Raw genomic sequence first — 21,957 nt, 5'->3', positions numbered from 1 at the left:
TATACATCAGGGGGATTACTGTATCCCCGCCAATAAACTGCCACACCTTAGTTAAAAACAAACAGGATTAATTCCATTGCCGTGTACATTTACTAACTGATTCCAGACCTTTTTATTTACGCACTGGTTTTCAGGCACAGAATGATTCGCGTGTCCCAGGCCGTTGCCATGACGACAGGCAAACACAAACCTCTCTTGCGCCGGCTGACATCAGGATACCTGAAGGTTGGCTTTCACAGAGACCTGCGGAGGTTTCCCAGTATTTACCGACACACAGAGAACAAGTGAACGCTCATTCTTTTGCCAACTGTTTTGGGACCCCCTCGCCTTCTGGTTGTAGTTAAAGGATCATATCATAACACCCAGGTGCTCCCTCGACACTTCAGCTGTCACTGGAGACCGCGGCGGCAGTGCAGCCTGGGTCTTGGAGTCCCAGAGACCCTTGCTGCAAGAACACCAAGCCCGCTGCTTCCTGCACACGGACTACAATATCCAGCATGCACCGCAACCTGCGTCGACAGTCATATTGACAGTCATCCTGATTGGCCAATCAGAATCATGGAATCATGGCATGCTGCAACACAGGAGGCCATTCGACCCATCCTGTCTGTGCCAGCTGAAAAAGAGTTATCCAGCTGAATCTCACTTTCATACAATCATAGAAATTTACACTGCAGAATTGGGAAGCTTTTAAAAGCCAGCAAAGAATGACTAAAAAAATTATTAAGAAAGGGAAGTTAGGCTATGAAAGTAAACCAGCACAAAATATAAAAACAGATAAAAAGAAAAGAGTAGCTAAAGTAAATGTTGGTCCCTTAGAGGACGAGACCAGGGAATTAGTAATGGGGAACATGGAGATGTTTTGTATCAGTCTTTACGGTAGGGGACACTAACAATATTCCAACAGTGGATAGTCAAGGGGCTATCGGGGGGGAGGAACTTAACACAATCACAATCACTAAGGAGGTGGTACTCAGTAAGATAATGGGACTAAAGGCAGATAAATCCCCTGGACCTGATGGCTTGCATCCTAGGGTCTTAAGAGAGGTAGCAGCAGTGATTGTGGATGCATTGGTTTTAATTTACCAGAATTCCCTGGATTCTGGGGAGGACCCAGCAGATTGGAAAACTGCAAATATAACACCCCTATTTAAAAAAGGAGGCAGACAAAAAGCAGGAAACTATAGACCGGTTAGCCTAACATCTGTGGTTGGGAAAATGTTGGAGTCCATTATTAAATAAGCAGTAGCAGGATATTTGGATAAGCAAAATTCAGTCAGGCAGAGTCAGTCTGGATTTATGAAGGTGAAGTCATGTTTGACAAATTTGCTGGAGTACTTTGAGGATGTAACGAACAGGGTGGATAAAGGGGAACCAGTGGATGTGGTGTATTTGGACTTCCAGAAGGCATTTGACAAGGTACCACATAAAAAGTTACTGCACAAGATAAAAGTTCATGGGGCTGGGGGTAATATATTAGCATGGATAGAGGATTGGCTAACTAACAGATAACAGAGAGTCGGGATAAATGGTTCATTCTCTGGTTGGCAACCAGTAACTCGTGGGGTGTCGCAGGGATCAGTGCTGGGACCCCAACTATTTACAATCTCTATTAACAACTTGCAAGAAGGGACTGAGTGTAACGTGGCCAAGTTTGCTGACAATACAAAGATGGGAGGAAAAGCAATGTGTGAGGAAGACACAGAAAATCTGCAAAAGGACATAGACAGGCTAAGTGAGTGGGCAAAAATTTGGCAGATGGAGTATAATGTTGGAAAGTGTGAGATCATGCACTTTGGCAGAAAGAAATCAAAGAGCAAGTTATTATTTAAATGGAGAAAGATTGCAAAGTGCCGCAGTACAGCGGGACCTGGGGGTACTTGTGCATGAAACACAAAAGGATAGTATGCAGGTACAGCAAGTGATCAGGAAGGCCAATGGTATCTTGGCCTTTATTGTAAAGGGGAGGGAGTATAAAAACAAGGAAGTCTTGCTACAGCTATACAAGATTTTGATGTGGCCACACCTGGAATACTGTATGAAGTTTTGATTTCCATATTTACAAAAGGATATACTTGCTTTGGAGGCAGTTCAGAGAAGGTTCACTCGGTTGATTCCGGGGATGAGGGAGTTGACTAATGAGGAAAGGTTGGAGTTCAGAAGAATGAGAGATGATCTTATTGAAACATAAGATTATGAGGTGACTTGACAAGGTGGATGCAGAGAGGATGTTTCCACTGATGTGGGAGACTAGAACTAGAGGGCATGATCTTAGAATAAGGGGTCGCCCATTTAAAACTGAGATGAGGAGAAATTTCTTCTCAGAGGGTTGTAAATCTGTGGAATTCGCTGCCTCAGAGACTATGGATCTGGGACATTGAATAAATTTAAGGCAGAAATAGACAATTTCTTAAACGATAAGATGATAAGGGGTTATGGAGAGCAGGCAGGGAAATGGAGCAGAGTTCATGATCAGATCAGCCATGATCTTATTGAGTGGTGGAGCAGGCTCGAGGGGCCGTATGGCCTACTCCTGTTCCTATTATGTTCTTATTAGAAGGAGGTCATTTAGCCCCTATGTCTGTGCCAGCTGACAAAGATCTATCTAGCCGAATCCCACTTTCCAGCATTGTAGGTTACGGCACTTCAAGTGCACATCCAAGTACTTTTTAAATGTGGTGCGGGTTTCTGCCTCTACTACCCTTTCAGACAGTGAGTTCCAGACCCCCACCACCCTCTGGGTGAAAATATTTCCCCTCAAATCCCCTCTAAACTTCCTATCACTTATTTTAAATCTGTGCCCCCTGGTTGTTGACCCCTCTGCTAAGAGAAATAGGTCCTTCCTATCCACTCTATCTAACTCCCTTGTTAGCGCGAATGTTCCCTCCAAGAATCACTCGTCACTCTGTGTCGGTTCCATACATCAAAACTGTTTATTACGCCGGCGGGGAGATGAAGCCACTCGTTCATCCAGGCGACTCTCTCCACTGAACAAAGGATTTCATGGATTTTTATATGTTTTACAACAGTTTACTACAGTTACATCAGCCCATTTCGGCCAGACACTATCCAATCATATTGATTATAGATTACATATAGATTCAATTAGACCAATAGAATTGGTTTCTAAACATTAGGTGGCTGTGGGATTGCCTCATGTGTTGCTAAGAGTTACTCATGGTCTTGTGATATTGTCCAGGCCCCCCCCATATCTTATTGTCCTTGGGTGCTGTCTTTGGGTAGTTTTCTTATCTTAATCCTGTTACAGGAGTACTATTGTTCTATCATTCTACCGGGACATATTGACTGGGGCCTGGAAGCCTGTTGATTAGAGACATCTGCTGAGCTCGTCTTTTCTGTGTATTCCTGTGTGAGAAACGGCAATTATCAGTAACTAGGAATGCGGTTCCTTTCTGCGAGCTGCATTCCCTTGGTGTTTTGCTAAATCACTGGCAGCCATCTTCATAACATCTCCTGCCACCATTTTATACATACATATTTAATTCTAACATTATGCCACAGGTCCCTTTGCTCTGGAAACGCTCTCCAACACCCCTCATAATTTTATACACCTCAATAAGGTCTCCCCTCAGTCTTCTCTATTCCAAAGGAAACAAACCCAGCCTATCCAATCTTTCCTCTTAGCTATAATTCTCCAGTCCAGGCAACAGCCTTGTAAAGTTTCTCTGTACCCTCTCTAGTGCAATCACATCTTTGCTATAATGTGATGATCAGAACTGCATGTAGTACTCTAGCTGTGGCCGAACTTGTGTTTTATACAGTTCAAGCATAACCTCCCTGCTCGTGTATTCTATGCCTTGGCTAATAAAGGCAAGTATTCCGTATGCCTTCTTAACCACCTTATCTACCTGGCCTGCTATCTTCAGGGATCTGTGAACATGCACTCCAAGGTCCCTTTGTTCCTCTACACTTCTCAGGGTCCTACCATTTAATGTGTATTTCCTTATCCTGTTAGCCCTCCCCAAATGCATGATCTCACAATTTTCAGAATTGAATTCCATTTGCCACTGTTCTGCCCACCTGACCAGTTCATTGATATCTTCCTGCAACCTACAGCTTTCTTCTTCATTGTCAACCATACAGCCAATTTTAGTGTTATCTGCAAACTTCTTAATCATACCCCCTACATTCAAGTCCAAATCATTGATATCTACCAGAAAAAGCAAGAGACCTAGTATTGAGCTCTGCGGAACTCCACTGGAAGCAGCCTTCCAGTCACAAAAACACCCATTAACCATTATGCTTTGCTTCCTGCTTATGAGCCAATTTTGAATCCAACTTGCCAGTTTGCCTTGGATTCCATGAGCTTTTACTTTCATGACCACTCTTTTGTGAAAACAGACACAAAGTATTGACTAAGAACCATACCCACATCTTCCGCCTCCACACACAGATTACTTTTATGGTCTCTATAATAGGCCCTTTCTTTTGTTATTCTCTTGCTCTTAATGTATTTATAAAACATCTTTGAGTTTTCTTTGACTTTACTTGCCAAAAATGTTTCATGCTCTTTCCTTGTTTTCCAAATTTCCTTCTTAATTTCACCTCTGTACTTTCTATTCTGCTCTAGGGTTGCTGCAGTATTTGAGCCCTCGGTATCTGTCATAAGCTTCCCTTTTGTTGTTATCCTACCCTATATGCCTCTTGACATCCAAGCGGCTCTAGATTTGTTAGTCCCACTCTTTTTCTTTTAGGGAACATACTTGCTCAGAACCCTCAGGACCTCCTTCTTGAATGACTTCCACTGCTCTGACACTGATTTACCTTCAAGTGGCTAAATCACATCTCAGCTTAGTAAAATTGGCATTTCCTCAATTGAGAACTTTTATTCCTGGTCTATCTTTGTTCTTTTCCATAACTACCCTAAATCTACTGAATTATAATCACTAACCCAAAATGCTCTCCCACTGATATTCCTTCCACCTGCTCAGCTTCATTCCCTAAAACTAAGTCCAGAACCTCCCCTCCCTTGTTGGGCTTGCTACTTACTGGCTAAAAAAGTTCTCCTGAATGCATTTTAAGAATTCTGCTCCCTCTATACTGTAATATATATTGCTCCATCCATATAGCTCCATCCAGTCGTCTACTGTGGTAATGCAGCCATTCTGATTACAACAATAAAGAGGGACCAGGTGACCTGAAGTTATCAGCCATCTTAAAGCCTGTGTGTTTGTGAGGTCGTACAAAAGATATCACATTGGCGATGAATGATAGGATTTCTGGATAACCTAGCTGAAATTTTTGTTGGTGGATGATTCAGCCAACCAACAGAGAGACTTTGTGAGCTTCTTTGTTTTGATTAACTGCTAAAAATCCAAGATAAATTACAGGCACACTTGACTGAACTGCCAGAGTTCAGATGGCCGCGCCTATGGGAATAATAGGGTGCATAGTTGAGTTTCAATGCGACCGTGAGACTTTCGGAGCGTATGTGGAGTGGCTAGAAAAATTTTTCACCGCAAATTGTATCATCGAAGTCCCCGAAAATGAAAACCGTAACCGGGTGATGTTGGAAAAAAAATGTGCTATTTTCTTAACTGAAGCAGGCCTGGAGGTGTATGAAACCCTGAAAAATGTGCTTGTGCCTGTCACGCCAAAGGACACCACTTAAGCAGATTCTAACTTAGTTAGAACAACACTACAGTCCTGAGCCCCTGGAAATTGCTGAAAGTTATCATTTTGGAATACGAAATCAATTACCTGACAAAATTATCAGTGAGTACATTGTAGCATTAAAAAAGCTATTCACAGTCATTTCGGAAACTTTCAGGACCGAGCATTGCGTGACCACTTTGTTTGTGGGATGGAAAATGAAGCAATCAGAGGAAAGTTGTTGACAACTGTTAGTGTTAGTGTTTTATCAGAAGAATCACTCAACACTCAGAGTCGGTTCCAACGCCAATGTGGCCTTTATTAACGCCAGCGGGGAGGAAGCCTCAGGACTGGATCCAGGTACTTCACTCCGCAGCAAAGGGTTTCATGGATCTTTATATGTTTTACAACAGTTTACTACAGTTACATCATATAGATTATAAATTCAATTAGACCAATAGATAGAGTTAGTTTCTAAACATAAAGTGGCTCATGTGTTGCTAAGAGATGTGTTGCTAAGGGGTGTGTTGCTAAGGGGTGTGTTGCTAGGTACGACTCATCTAACATGTTCCAGGCTCCCCTTATCTTACTGTCCTTGGGTGCTGTCTTTGGTAGCCTCCTTATCTTAATCCTGTTACAGAGTCGTATTGTCCTTACTTCCACCAGAACATTTAGTCCTGAGGCTTGGTTGATTAGCTTGTTAGTCCTGTGTGTGGGAAACAACAATTATCAGTTTCCAGGAATGCGGTCTAATTCAGCTAACAGAAATCCCTTGAGGCCTCACGGGTAGCCATTTTATGGTATTAGAGTTACAGATTTAGTTCTAACCTTATACTACAGGTGTAGTTCTAACCTTATGCTACAGGTGCCGTTGCCCTAGGTTTTGATATATTCAGCAGGTGCCTAATGCCTACAACAACAACTCCTAACTTGACTTTTGATTTCGCTTGTCAGACAGCTAGGTCAATGGATATGTCCAACCAATATTACCGAGAATTTCGTACCATTTCAAGTCATCAGACAACCGAGGTGAATCGCCTGCAGGTTAAAAGTAAAAGGCAGTTGGGCCACAAGGCTTCAGAAACTAGCCAAAGTAACAATACATTGAAGTCATGCTATCAGTGCCTGAGACAACACATTGCTCAAAGTTGTCCGTATGTGAAGACAAAGTGTTTCTTCTGCAGGAAAACTGGATATCTTGCGAAGGCATGCCAACTGAAGAGTAAACCACCTTTCAAGGCTATAAGTAGAAATCTCCAGAGACTACATAGCATGGAAGAAAAGCAACAGGATGAAGAGATACACATCATCAGTGATTCAAAAAGTATCATAATCCACGTAGATGTTGCAGGAAACAAGATACCCACGGAAATCAACACTGGTGCATTCGTGAGCGCAGTACCAGAATTGCCATATCTCGACAAATTGCGTGATTTCCCATTGGAGAAGTCTAAGATAGAGCTGCGAGACTACTCGGGAGAGAACATTCATATGGTAGGTTGTATCACCATACCGGTGAAATACAAGAATCAATTTCAGAGCTTGCCTCTCTTAGTAGTGACAGGAGACAAGCCTGCCTTGCTCGGAAGAAATTGGTTGGGATCACTGAAGCTGGATTGGAGTGAGATTTTTCGTGTTGAAACGAGATTTGCGTCAAAGGATGATGTCATCAAGAAGTATCCGAAGGTGTTCTGCGAAACAGGAAGTCCGATCCAAGGCTTCAAGGCGAGTGTCAAGGTACAGAAGGATATTAGACCAGTTTACTGCAAGCCACGTCCCGTACTATATTCACTCAAGGAGAAAGTTGAACAAGAACTCAAAAGACTAGAAACTGAGAGCATTATCTCTAAGATAGATCTATGTAATTGGGCTACACCCATTGTTGTTGTAGCTAAGTCCGATGGTAAGGTAAGGTTGTGTGGTGATTATAAAGTAACCATAAACCAGGTTCGAGAGGGTAATCTCCCCAATACATTGCCAAATGATGAAGATTTGTTCACAAAGCTGACAGATGGTCAGATCTTCTCAAAGTTAGATCTCACAAATGCCTACTTACAACTTGAACTAGATGATGAGTCCAAGTCATGCTTGACTATAAATACTCATCTAGGCCTATATCAATTTAATAGGCTACCATTTGGAATGTCTTCTGCCCCCGCCATATTCCAAGGGTGATGAACCAGATTTTGCAAAGTATTGATGGGTGTTATTTAGATGACATACTAATTTCAGCACCAAACAGGAAAATCCATAATAACATATTGAATGAAGTGCTCAAACGGCTAGCGAAGCACAGAGTACGAGTGACAGCTCGTAAGTGTGAGTTATTTCAAAACTCAGTGGAGTATTTAGGGCACAGAGTAGACAAAGATGGTTTACATCCAACCCAAGGGAAAGCTGAATGCAATCAAAAATGGACCCACTCCAAAGAATGTCACTGACCTTCGATCAGTTTTGGGTCTTTTGAACTATTATGGGAAGTTCGGCTACAGTGTTACATTCACTGAATGAACTGTTGAAAACACAGGTCCATTGGAAGTGGTCAGAAGAATGCGACGCAGCATTCAAGGTGTATAAAAGCCAATTGGTAGAGAGCACCATGTTAGTTCACTATGATGTATCTAAGGAGCTCAAACTAGCATGTGACGCCTCTCCGTATGGAGTTGGGGCAGTGATCTCTCATGTATTACACAGTGGGGAGGAGAGATCAATTGCTTTTGCTTCATGCACTCTCAGTGCCAGTGAGCATAATTATGCACAAATCGAAAGGGAAGCTTTGGCATTAATTTTTGGGGTTCAAGAAGTTCCACAAATATTTGTATGGTCATAAGTTTACCATCATTACGGACCATAAGCCCCTGACATCTAAAGTCCACAGTTCCAACATTAGCTGCAGCCCGAATGCAGAGATGGGCTTTGATTTTGTCAACATTTACATCTGATATTGAATACTGACGATCAGCTGATCACAGTAATGCTGATGCTATGTCTAGATTGCCTTCCCCATCATAAGTTACACCCAATAGTGAAGAAGTGTTCTGTTTTTCATACATTGATGAACTGCCAGTCACAGCTTAAGAGATTGGTAAAGCAACCAAATGTGACCCAATTATGTCAAAGGTGTATGATTATATTGCAAATGGTTGGCCAAACCAGGTAACAGAGAAAGATATTCATCCATTCTTCATTCGTAGGAATGAATTGTTCGTGGATAAAGATTGTATCATGTGGGGTGCAAGATTTGTTATAACAAATAAATCCAGGTCCAAATTATTAGGAGATCTTCATGACCAGCACCTGGGAATGTGTTTGATCAAGAATTTTGCATGCAGTTACTTATGGTGGCCAGATGTAGATAATGATATAGAATACATCGTCAGTCTGTGTACAACACGTCAATCGGCAAGCAAGAAACCACCATCAGTACCATCAAAGCCATGGAAATGGCTTCCCAGCATGTGGCAAAGGTTACATATCGATTTTGCTGATCTAGAAGGACAGCAATTGTTCATTGTGATTGATAGCCATTCGAAGTGGGTCGATGTGTTTCCAATCCAAATAACAACAAGTAAAACATTAGACATTTTGCGAAGATTATTTTCTTCATTTTGCCTCCCAGAAGAAATTCTGATAATGGACCACAATTTTGTTCAGAAGAATTTGCACAGTTCACGAGCAAAAATGATGTGAAACACACCAAGATTCCACCATACAACCCTGCTTCAAATGGTGCAGCTGAGCGCACAGTACAAATTGTAAAACGTGCCCTCATCAAAACAGATGTTGGATCCAAATCCAAAGAAATGACAGTTGTCATTGGACCACAAGTTGGCTAATTTTTTAATTACGTATCGTAATACTCCTCATACAACTACTCGTAGAACACCAGCAGAGTTGTTTCTCAAACATAGAAACATAGAAACATAGAAAATAGGTGCAGGAGTAGGCCATTCGGCCCTTCGAGCCTGCACCGCCATTCAATGAGTTCATGGCTGAACATGCAACTTCAGTACCCCATTCCTGCTTTCTCGCCATACCCCTTGATCCCCCTAGTAGTAAGGGCTACATCAAACTCCTTTTTGAATATATTTAGTGAATTGGCCTCAACAGCTTTCTGTGGCAGAGAATTCCACAGGTTCACCACTCTCTGGGTGAAGAAGTCTCACCTCATCTCGGTCCTAAATGACTTACCCCTTATCCTTAGACTGTGACCCCTGGTTCTGGACTTCCCCAACATTAATGAGAACATAAAAACATAAGAACATAAGAATGAGGAACAGGAGTAGGCCATCTAGCTCCTCGAGCCTGCTCCACCATTCAACAATATCATGGCTAATCTGGCCGTGGACTCAGCTCCACTTACCCGCCCGCTCCCCATAACCCTTAATTCCCTTATTGGTTAAAAATCTATCTATCTGTGATTTGAATATATTCAATGAGCTAGCCTCAACTGCTTCCTTGGGCAGAAAATTCCACAGATTCACAACCCTCTGGGAGAAGAAATTCCTTCTCAATTCAGTTTTAAATTGGCTCCCCCGTATTTTGAGGCTGTGCCCCCTAGTTCTCGTCTCCCCGACCAGTGGAAACAACCTCTCTGCCTCTATCTTGTCTATCCCTTTCATTATTTTAAATGTTTCTATAAGATCACCCCTCATCCTTCTGAACTCCAACGAGTAAAGACCCAGTCTACTCAATCTATCATCATAATGTAACCCCCTCATCTCCGGAATCAACCTAGTGAATCGTCTCTGTACCCCCTCCAAAGCTAGTACATCCTTCCTTAAGTAAGCTGACCAAAACTGCACGCAGTACTCCAGATATGGCCTCACCAATACCCTGTACAGTAGCAGCAGGACCTCCTTGCTTTTGTACTCCATCCCTCTCGCAATGAAGGCCAACATTCCATTCGCCTTCCTAATTACCTGCTGCACCTGCAAACTAACTTTTTGGGATTCATGCACAAGGACCCCCAGGTCCCTCTGCACCGCAGCATGTTGTAATTTCTCCCCATTCAAATAATATTCCCTTTTACAGTTTTTTTTTTCCAAGGTGGATGACCTCACACTTTCCGACATTGTATTCCGTTTTATATATCTGTAAAAGCTTTTACTATCTGTTTTTATGTTTTGCGCAAGTTTACTTTCGTAATTTATCTTTCCTTTCTTTATTGCTTTCTTAGTCATTCTTTGCTGTCGTTTAAAATTTTCCCAATCTTCTAGTTTCCCACTAACCTTGGCCACCTTATATGCATTGGTTTTTAATTTGATACTCTCCTTTATTTCCTTGGTTATCCACGGCTGGTTATCCCTTCTCTTACCGCCCTTCTTTTTCACTGGAATATATTTTTGTTGAGTACTATGAAAGAGCTCCTTAAAAGTCCTCCACTGTTCCTCAATTGTGCCACCCTTTAATCTGTGTTCCCAGTCTACTTTAGCCAATTCTGCCCTCATCCCACTGTAGTCCCCTTTGTTTAAGCATAGTACGCTCGTTTGAGACACTACTTCATCACCCTCAATCTGTATTACAAATTCAACCATACTGTGATCACTCATTCCGAGAGGATCTTTTACTAGGAGATCGTTTATTATTCCTGTCTCATTACACAGGACCAGATCTAAGATAGCTTGCTCCCTTGTAGGTTCTGTAACATACTGTTCTAAGAAACAATCCCGTATGCATTCTATGAATTCCTCCTCAAGGCCACCCCGTGCGATTTGATTTGACCAATCGATATGTAGGTTAAAATCCCCCATGATTACTGCCGTTCCTTTTTCACATGCCTCCATTATTCCCTTGATTATTGCCCGCCCCACCGTGAAGTTATTATTTGGGGGCCTATAAACTATGCCCACCAGTGACTTTTTCCCCTTACTATCTCTAATCTCCACCCACAATGATTCAACATTTTGTTCATTAGAGCCAATATCGTCTCTCACAACTGCCCTGATGTCATCCTTCATTAACAGAGCTCCCTTCCCCTCTTGGCTATCTTTCCGAATCGTCAGATAACCCTGTATGTTTAATTCCCATTCTTGGCCAACCTGCAACCACGTTTCAGTCATGGCCACCAAATCATACCCATTTGTAATGATTTGTGCCGTCAACTCATTTACTTTTTTTCGAAAGCTGCGTGCGTTTAGGTAAAGTGTTTTAATATTAGTTTTTAAACCATGATTTTTAGTTTTGACCCCTCCTGCAGCCCCTTTATATTCATACATATTGTCCCTTCCTATCACCTTGTGGTTTACACTTACCCCAGTGCTACTCTGCTCTGCTGCCTCCTGCCTTTTGCATTCTTTCTTGGGGTTCTGTTCATCTGAGCTTTCACCCACCCTAACTAGCTCAGAGCCCTCTCCTGGGTTCCCATCCCCCTGCCAAGCTAGTTTAAAGCCCTCCCAACCGTACTATCAAAACCACCCGCGAGAACATTGGTCCCGTCTCTGTTGAGGTGTAACTGTCCGACTTGTACACGTCCCACCTACCCCAGAAGCGGTCCCAATTGTTCAGGAAACTAAAGCCCTCCCTCCTACACCAACGGGAGAGTGGAGAGCACCAGTTCCAACTGTCACAGGACAGAGAGTGGAGAGCACCAGTTCCAACTGTCACAGGAGAGAGAGTGGAGAGCACCAGTTCCAACTATCACAGGAGAGAGAGTGGAGAGCACCAGTTCCAACTGTCACAGGACGGGAGAGTGGAGAGCACCAGTTCCAACTGTCGCAGGACGGGAGAGTGGAGAGCACCAGTTCAAACTGTCACAGGACAGAGAGTGGAGAGCACCAGTTCAAACTGTCACAGGACAGAGAGTGGAGAGCACCAGTTCCAACTGTCACAGGACAGAGAGTGGAGAGCACCAGTTCCAACTGTCGCAGGCCGGGAGAGTGGAGAGCACCAGTTCCAACTGTCGCAGGACGGGAGAGTGGAGAGCACCAGTTCCAACTGTCACAGGACAGAGAGTGGAGAGCAGCAGTTCAAAACTGTCACAGGAGAGAGAGTGGAGAGCACCAGTTCCAACTGTCACAGGACAGAGAGTGGAGAGCACCAGTTCCAACTGTCACAGGAGAGAGAGATATGAACCAGATTCTTGTTGTTAAAACCAAACTTGGCACAGTCCGTAGAAGAGAAACAATTAAGACAGAAAGAGAATCATGATAAAGGTAAAGTAAAAAAGAGAAGTGTGAAATTAAGTCAGAAGGCGAGAGTGAAGAATCATCACCATAAATGGTTAAAGTGGTAACCAGTAAGAGTGGTGAAGATATGTGGTCAAGATGTTTGATCATGGACAGGTTAGGTTTGTTCACGTTGATCATATTTTACCTACAGATGTGGAAGGAGTTAAAAGTTGGAATGATTCAATTATTTCTGACTCATCAGATAGTTTTGATTCAAGTAGAGTACCAGTAGCATATTCTACCTCAAATCTACTGGAAACAAGTCCAAGAGAAAGTCAGAATTTAAGTCCGAGTCCGAGTCAGGCAGACAAATAGTCTGAAGTTGTAGAGAGCTCAAATGTAAATCAAGGGCATCCCTTGGAGGAAAACTTTCCTCAGGATCAGCCTAGAATAAGTCTAAGTTCGACACCAAGTTTGGAAGGTTCTGTTTGAGAACGAACTGCCTTATAGTATATACCATTTAGCACTGTCGAACTCCCTTGTTGTCTATTTTCTAGCCTTTGTTTCCTCTGCCTTCCAAATTCACTTTTTTATTTTCTGCTTTCCATTTCCAGCTTTGCTTCTCTCCCTTCTGAATCTACTCTCAGGTTTCCTTCCCCCGACCAAGCTAGTTTAAACCCTCCCCAACAGCACTAGCAAACCTCACCACAAGGATTTTCATCCCGGCTCTGTTGAGGTGCAATCCGTCCGGCTTGTACAGGTACCACATCCCCCAGAAATGGTCCCAATGCCTCAGGAATCTAAAGCCCTCCCTCCTGCACCATCTCTCCAGCCATATATTCATCTTCTCTATCCTTCTATTTCTGTACTCACTAGCACGTGGCACCGGGAGTAATCCGGAGATTACAATCTTTGAGGTCCTGCTTTTTAATCTCGCTCCTAACTCCCTGAAATTTGCCTGCAGGACCTCATCCCTCTTTCTGCCTGTCATTGGTACTGATATGGACCATGACTTCTGGTTGTTCACCCTTCCCCCTCAGAATGTCCTGCAGCCGCTCAGTGACATCCTTGACCTGACACAAGGGAGGCAACTTACCATCCTGGAGTCACATCTGTGGACGCAGAAACGGCTGTCTGTTCCCCTAACTATTGAATCACCTACGACTACTGCTCTTCCACGCTTCTTCTTCCTCCCCCCGCCTCACCCCCCCATGCAGCCATCCGTGGTGCTGGGGACTTGGCTTTGGCTGCACTCCCCGGAGGAGCCATCGCCTCCACCAGTACTCAAAACAGAATACTGATTGTAGAGCAAGATGCACTCAGGGGACTCCTACACTACCTGCCTGGTCCTCATCTTCTGTGTGGCGGTCACCCATTCCCTCTCTGCCTGCACACTCTTAAGCTGCGGAGTGACCATCTCCAGAAACGTGCTGTCCATGAAGTTCTCAGACTCGGGGACGCACTGTAGTGACTCCAACTGCCACTCAAGTCCCGAAACCAGGAGCTCGAGCTGGCATAGCTGATGCCACTTCCTGCACATGTAGTCATCCAAGCCACGAGAAGCGTCCAGGATTTCCCACATGGCACAGGATATGCATTCCACGGGACTGAGTTGCCCTGCCATGCCTCTATGTATTAGATTAATTAACTAATTTTTTTACTATACCCCTCTGCCCTTAGTTAAAGAATAAAAGACAAACAGGCAAAATAAACAGTGACACTCACCAGGCCCCAACCTGAATAGCAAAGAAAAACTGTAATATATGTGGATTTGTTTTTACTCTGTACAGCCTCCAGAGGGCTCATCCCTTGGAGTTCCAAGGGATCCTATAATCCTTTGGGAGCACAGGTATTTAAGGAGGCTTCACAGGTTGGAGAGGCACTCTGGAGACCTGCAATAAAAGACTAAGGTCGCACTTTACTTTGCGCTCACAGTGTTCAGTCTGACTCTTTCTCCAGACACTACAACTGCCGACTAGATACAGATAGCGAAACCAAAGATGCAGAGAACAGTGGGCATCCTGGAGAAATTTTCGGAGGGAGATGATTGGGAAACTTTTGTGGAGCTACTCAACCAATACTTCGTGGCCAACGAGCTAGATGGGGAAGAGAGCGCTGCTAAACGAAGGGCGATCCTCCTCACCGTGTGTGGGGCACCAACGTATGGCCTCATGAAGAATCTGCTCACTCCAGCAAAACCCACACAGAAATCGTACGACGATTTATGCACACTGGTCCAAGAGCATTTGAACCCGAAGGAAAGCATTCTGATGGCAAGATACCGGTTCTACACCTACAAAAGATCTGAAGGCCAGGAAGTGGCAAGTTATGTCGCCGAGCTAAGACGTCTTCCAGGACATTGCGAATTTGAAGGACATTTGGAGCACATTCTCAGAGACATTTTCGTACTTGGCACTGGCCATGAAACCATAGTTCGCAAACCTTTGACTGTAGAGACCCCAACCTTGAGTAAGGTCATAGCGATAGCCCAGGCGTTTATTGCCACCAGTGACAATACGAAGCAAATCTCTCAGCGCACAAGTGCTGCTACAAGTACTGTGAACAAAGTGATGTTGTTTTCGAATTGTAACGTACAGGGCAGGTCACACATCTCTGCACCTTCACGTCCGCAGATGAGTCAGAGTCCACCATCAAGGGTGATGAATGCAAGGCCATTAAAACCTTGTTGGCGCTGCGGGGATGATCATCGTTTCCAGTCATGCCGATTCAAAGAGTACATTTGCAAGGGCTGTGGAACAATGAGACACCTCAATGCACATGCAGGCGAGCTGCAAAGCCTGTTAAACCTGCAAACCACCATGTTGCCTAGGAGGACAGATCCACGGAGCACCACGATGAACCAGAGCCTCAGATCGAGGAGGCAGAGGTACATGGGGTGCACACATTCACCACGAATAGTCCCCCGATAATGCTGAATGTTGAACTAAATGGACTCCCGGTGTCAATGGAGCTGGACACGGGCGTGAGCCAGTCCATCATGGGCATAAAGACTTTCGAAAGGCTGTGGTGCAACAAGGCCTCAAGGCCAGTCTTAACTCCAGTTCGCATGAAACTAAGAACTTACACAAAAGAACTGATTCCTGTAATCGGCAGTGCTACCGTAAAGGTCTCCTACGATGGAGCGGTGCACAAACTATCATTCTGGGTGGTACCGGACGATGGTCCCTTGCTGCTCGACAGGAGCTGGGTGGGAAAGATATGCTGGAACTGGGACGACATCCGAGCGTTATCGCCTGCTGACGACATTTCGTGTGCGCAGGTCTTAAACAAATTTCCTTTGCTGTTCGAACCAGGCATCGGGAAATTCCAAGGAGCAAAAGTGCAGATCCACCTAATTCCAGGGGCGCGACCTATCCATCACAAGGCAAGAGCAGTACCGTACATGATGAGAGAAAGGGTAGAGATCGAGCTAGACCGGCTGCAACGAGAGGGCATCATTTCACCGATCGAGTTCAGCGAGTGAGCCAGTCCTATTGTCCTAGTCCTCAAGGGAGACGGCACCGTCAGAATCTGTGGCAATTACAAAGTAACTATCAATTGTTTCTCCCTGCAGGACCAATACCCACTACCAAAGGCCGACGACTTCTTTGCAATGCTGGCAGGAGGAAAGAAGTTCACGAAGCTGGACACCGTTTTGAGTACTGTTGAGGGGGATGACTCATCAGGGGTGGGCAGCAGCAACCAAGTTCATGGCACCATGGCTGGCTCTGCTGCACAGGAGGGCAGGAAAAAGATTGGGAGAGCGATAGTGATAGGGGATTCGATTGTAAGGGGAATAGATAGGCGTTTCTGCGGCCGCAACCGAGACTCCAGGATGGTATGTTGCCTCCCTGGTGCAAGGGTCAAGGATGTCTCGGAGCGGGTGCAGGACATTCTGAAAAGGGAGGGTGAACAGCCAGTTGTCGTGGTGCACATTGGTACCAACGATATAGGTAAAAAAAGGGATGAGGTCCTACGAGACAAATTTAAGGAGCTAGGAGCTAAATTAAAAAGTAGGACCTCAAAAGTAGTAATCTCGGGATTGCTACCAGTGCCACGTGCTAGTCAGAGTAGGAATCGCAGGATAGCTCAGATGAATACGTGGCTGGAGCAGTGGTGCAGCAGGGAGGGATTCAAATTCCTGGGACATTGGAACCGGTTCTGGGGAAGGTGGGACCAGTACAAACCAGACGGTCTGCACCTAGGCAGGACCAGAACCAGTGTCCTAGGGGGAGTGTTTGCTAGTGCTGTTGGGGAGGAGTTAAACTAATATGGCAGGGGGATGGGAACCAATGCAGGGAGACAGAGGGAAACAAAAAGGAGACAAAAGCAAAAGACAGAAAGGAGATGAGTAAAAGTGGAGGGCAGAGAAACCCAAGGCATAAAACAAAAAGGGCCACTGTACAGCAAAATTCTAAAGGGTCAAAGTGTAATAAAAAGGCAAGCATGAAAGCTCGGTGCCTCAATGCAAGGAGTATTCGGAACACAGGAGAGGGCTCTGAGCTAGTTCAAATGGGTGAGAGCTCAGATGAACAGGATCCCAAGAAAGAATGCAAAAGGCAGGAGGCAACAGAGCAGAGTAGCACTGGGGTAAGTGTAAACCACAAGGTGATAGGAAGGGACAATATGTATGAATATAAAGGGGCTGCAGGTGGGGTCAAAACTAAAAATCATGGTTTAAAAACTAGGATTAAAACACTCTACCTAAACGCACGCAGCATTCGAAATAAAGTAAATGAGTTGACGGCACAAATCATTACAAATGGGTATGATTTCGTGGCCATTACAGAAACATGGTTGCAGGGTGGCCAAGACTGGGAATTAAACATACAGGGGTATCTGATGATTCGGAAAGATAGACAAGAAGGGAAAGGAAGTGGGGTAGCTCTGTTAATAAAGGATGATATCAGGGCAGTTGTGAGAGACAATATTGGCTCTAATGAACAAAATGTTGAATCATTGTGGGTGGAGATTAGAGATAGTAAGGGGAAAAAGTCACTGGTGGGCGTGGTTTATAGGCCCCCAAATAATAACTTCACGGTGGGGCGGGCAATAATCAAGGGAATAATGGAGGCATGTGAAAAAGGAACGGCAGTAATCATGGGGGATTTTAACCTACATATCGATTGGTCAGGGTAGCCTGGAGGAGGAATTCATAGAATGCATATGGGATTGTTTCTTAGAACAGTATGTTACAAAACCTACAAAGGAACAAGCGATCTTAGATCTGGTCCTGTGTAATGAGACAGGAAAAATAAACGATCTCCCAGTAAAAGATCCTCTCGGAATGAGTGATCACAGTATGGTTGAATTTGTAATACAGATTGAGGGTGAGGAAGTAGTGTCTCAAACGAGTGTACTATGCTTAAATAAAGGGGACTACAGTGGGATGAGGGCAGAGTTGGCTAAAGTAGACTGGAAACACAGACTAAACGGTGGCACAATTGGGGAACAGTGGAGGACTTTTAAGGAGCTCTTTCATAGTGCTCAACAAAAATATATTCCAGTGAAAAAGAAGGGCAGTAAGAGAAGGGATAACCAGCCGTGGATAACCAAGGAAATAAAAGAGAGTATCAAATCAAAAACCAATGCGTATAAGATGGCCAAGGTTAGTGGGAAACTAGAAGATTGGGAAAATTTTAAACGACAGCAAAGAATGACTAAGAAAGCAATAAAGAAAGGAAAGATAGATTACGAAAGTAAACTTGCGCAAAACATAAAAACAGATAGTAAAAGCTTTTACAGATATATAAAACGGAAAAGAGTGACTAAAGTAAATGTTGGTCCCTTAGAAGATGAGAAGGGGGATTTAATAATAGGAAATGTGGAAATGGCTGAGACCTTAAACAATTATTTTGCTTCGGTCTTCACAGTGGAAGACACAAAAAACATGCCAAAAATTGCTGGTCACAGGAATGTGGGAAGGGAGGATCTTGAGACAATCACTATCACTAGGGGGGTAGTACTGGACAGGCTAATGGGACTCAAGGTAGACAAGTCCCCTGCTCCTGATGAAATGCATCCCAGGGTATTAAAAGAGATGGCGGAAGTTATAGCAGATGCATTCGTTATAATCTACCAAAATTCTCTGGACTCTGGGGAGGTACCAACAGATTGGAAAGCAGCTAATGTAACGCCTCTGTTTAAAAAAGGGGTTAGACAAAAGGCAGGTAACTATAGGCCGGTTAGTTTAACATCTGTAGTGGGGAAAATGCTTGAAGCTATCATTAAGGAAGAAATAGCGAGACATCTAGATAGGAATAGTGCAATCAAGCAGACGCAACATGGATTCATGAAGGGGAAATCGTGTGTAACTAATTTACTGAAATTCTTTGAGTGTATTTAGATTTCCAAAAGGCATTCGATAAGGTGCCACACAAAAGGTTACTGCAGAAGATAAAGGTACACAGTGTCAGAGGAAATGTATTAGCATGGATCGAGAATTGGCTGGCTAACAGAAAGCAGAGAGTCGGGATAAATGGGTCCTTTTCGGGTTGGAAATCGGTAGTTAGTGGTGTGCCACAGGGATCGGTGCTGGGACCACAACTGTTTACAATATACATAGATGACCTGAAAGAGGGGACAGAGTGTAGTGTAACAAAATTTGCAGATGACACAAAGATTAGTGGGAAAGCGGGTTGTGTAGAGGACACAGAGAGGCTGCAAAGAGATTTAGATAGGTTAAGCGAATGGGCTAAGGTTTGGCAGATGGAATACAATGACGGAAAATGTGAAGTCATCCACCTTGGGAAAAAAAACAGTAAAAGGGAATATTATTTGAATGAGGAAAAATTACAACATGCTGCAGTGCAGAGGGACCTGGGGGTCCTTGTGCATGAATCCCAAAAAGTTAGTTTGCAGGTGCAGCTGGTAATCAGGAAAGCGAATGGAATGTTGGCCTTCATTGCGAGAGGGATGGAGTACAAAAGCAGGGAGGTTCTGCTGCAACTGTATAGGGTATTGGTGAGGCCGCATCTGGAATACTGTGTGCAGTTTTGGTCACCTTACTTAAGGAAGGATATACTAGCTTTGGATGGGGTACAGAGACGATTCACTAGGCTGATTCCGGAGATGAGGGGTTTACCTTATGATGATAGATTGAGTAGACTGGATCTTTACTCGTTGGAGTTCAGAAGGATGAGGGGTGATCTTATAGAATAATTTAAAATAATGAAAGGGATAGACAAGATAGAGGCAGAGAGGTTGTTTCCACTGGTCGGGGAGACTAGAACTAGGGGGCACAGCCTCAAAATACGGGGGAGCCAATTTAAAACCAAGTTGAGAAGGAATTTCTTCTCCCAGAGGGTTGTGAATCTGTGGAATTCTCTGCCCAAGGAAGCAGTTGAGGCTAGCTCATTGAATGTATTCAAAACACAGATAGATAGATTTTTAACCAATAAGGAAATTAAGGGTTATGGGGAGCGGGTGGGTAAGTGGAGCTGAGTCCACGGCCAGATCAGCCATGATCTTGTTGAATGGCGGAGCAGGCTCGGGGGGCTAGATGGCCTACTCCTGTTCCTAATTCTTATGTTCTTATGTTCTTATGGATCTGACTTCAGCCTACATGACGCAGGAACTGGAGGAATCATCGAAGGCACTCATCTGCATCAACACGCACAAAAGTTTTTTTGTTTATAACAGATGCCCGTTTGGAATCCGATCAGTGGTGGCGATATTCCAGAGAAACATGGAAAGTTTACTGAAGTCGGTCCCGCACACTGTGGTCTTCCAGGACGACATCTTGATCACAGGTCGGAACACAGTCGAGCACCTGCAGAACCTGGAGCAGGTTCTTAGTTGATTCAACCGTGTGGGGCTCAGGTTAAAACGCTCGAAGTGCGTTTTCCTGGCGCCTGAAGTGGAGTTCTTGGGAAGGAGTTTTGCGGCAGACGGCATCAGGCCCACCAACGCGAAGTCGGAGGCAATCGAGAACGCACCGAGGCCACAGAACGTGACGGAGCTGCGGTTGTTTCTGGGACTCTTGAACTGCTTTGGTAACTTCTTACCAGGTCTCAGCACGCTGCTAGAACCACTACATGTCTTACTACCAAAAGGGGGAGAATGGGTTTGGGGCAAAAGCAAAGAAAATGCCTTTGTAAATACGAGAAAATTGCTCAAACAAATTGCTTGTGTTGTATGATCCATGTAAGCGTTTGGTACAAGCATGTGATGCGTCGTCATATGGCGTCGGGTGTGTATTGCAACAAGCTAATGATTTCGAGAAACTGCAACCGGTTGCTTATGCATCCAGGAGTCTGTTTAAGGCTGAGAGAGCCTACAGCATGATTGAAAAAGAAGCGTTAGCGTGTGTCTATGGGGTAAAGAAAATGCATCAATGTACATTAATGATTTAGATGAGGGGATTAAATGTAGTATCTCCAAATTTGCGGATGACACTAAGTTAGGTGGCAGTGTGAGCTGCGAGGAGGATGCTGTGAGGCTGCAGAGCGACTTGGATAGGTTAGGTGAGTGGGCAAATGCATGGCAGATGAAGTATAATGTGGATAAATGTGAGGTTATCCACTTTGGTGGTAACAACAGAGAGACAGACTATTATCTGAATGGTGACAGATTAGGAAAAGGGGAGGTGCAAAGAGACCTGGGTGTCATGGTACATCAGTCATTGAAGGTTGGCATGCAGGTGCAGCAGGCGGTTAAGAAAGCAAATGGCATGTTGGCCTTCATAGCAAGGGGATTTGAGTACAGGGGCAGGGAGGTGTTGCTACAGTTGTACAGGGCATTGGTGAGGCCACACCTGGAGTATTGTGTACAGTTTTGGTCTCCTAACCTGAGGAAGGACATTCTTGCTATTGAGGGAGTGCAGCGAAGGTTCACCAGACTGATTCCCGGGATGGCGGGACTGACCTATCAAGAAAGACTGGATCAACTGGGCTTGTATTCACTGGAGTTCAGAAGAATGAGAGGGGATCTCATAGAAACATTTAAAATTCTGACGGGGTTAGACAGGTTAGATGCAGGAAGAATGTTCCCAATGTTGGGGAAGTCCAGAACCAGAGGTCACAGTCTAAGGATAAGGGGTAAGCCATTTAGGACCGAGATGCGGAGGAACTTCTTCACCCAGAGAGTGGTGAACCTGTGGAATTCTCTACCACAGAAAGTTGTTGAGGCCAATTCACTAAATATATTCAAAAAGGAGTTAGATGAGGTCCTTACTACTAGGGGGATCAAGGGGTATGGCGAGAAAGCAGGAATGGGGTACTGAAGTTGAATGTTC

The 21,957-nt window shown here is 44.3% G+C and overlaps 1 protein-coding gene across 5 annotated transcripts in view; it reads right to left on the bottom strand.

Moving 5' to 3' along the window:
* The window catches only part of LOC139274867 (serine/threonine-protein kinase Nek5-like), a 114,924-nt gene extending 114,545 nt beyond the window's left edge, over nucleotides 1-379 (bottom strand). For 4 of the 5 annotated variants that reach the window (XM_070891574.1, XM_070891575.1, XM_070891577.1 and 1 more), the window contains exon 1: nucleotides 191-379. In XM_070891574.1, the coding sequence (XP_070747675.1) occupies nucleotides 191-211 (21 nt within the window). In that variant the 5' untranslated portion in view covers nucleotides 212-379. Of the gene's footprint in view, nucleotides 1-108 lie in introns of all 5 variants that reach the window. The other variant, XM_070891578.1, reaches the window with a different exon arrangement.
* Nucleotides 380-21,957: the final 21,578 nt, after the last annotated feature.

The sequence above is a fragment of the Pristiophorus japonicus genome, chromosome 10 (assembly GCF_044704955.1).
Source record: "Pristiophorus japonicus isolate sPriJap1 chromosome 10, sPriJap1.hap1, whole genome shotgun sequence".
Lineage (NCBI taxonomy): Eukaryota > Metazoa > Chordata > Chondrichthyes > Pristiophoridae > Pristiophorus > Pristiophorus japonicus.
This window is presented reverse-complemented; position numbering and strand designations above follow the sequence as displayed.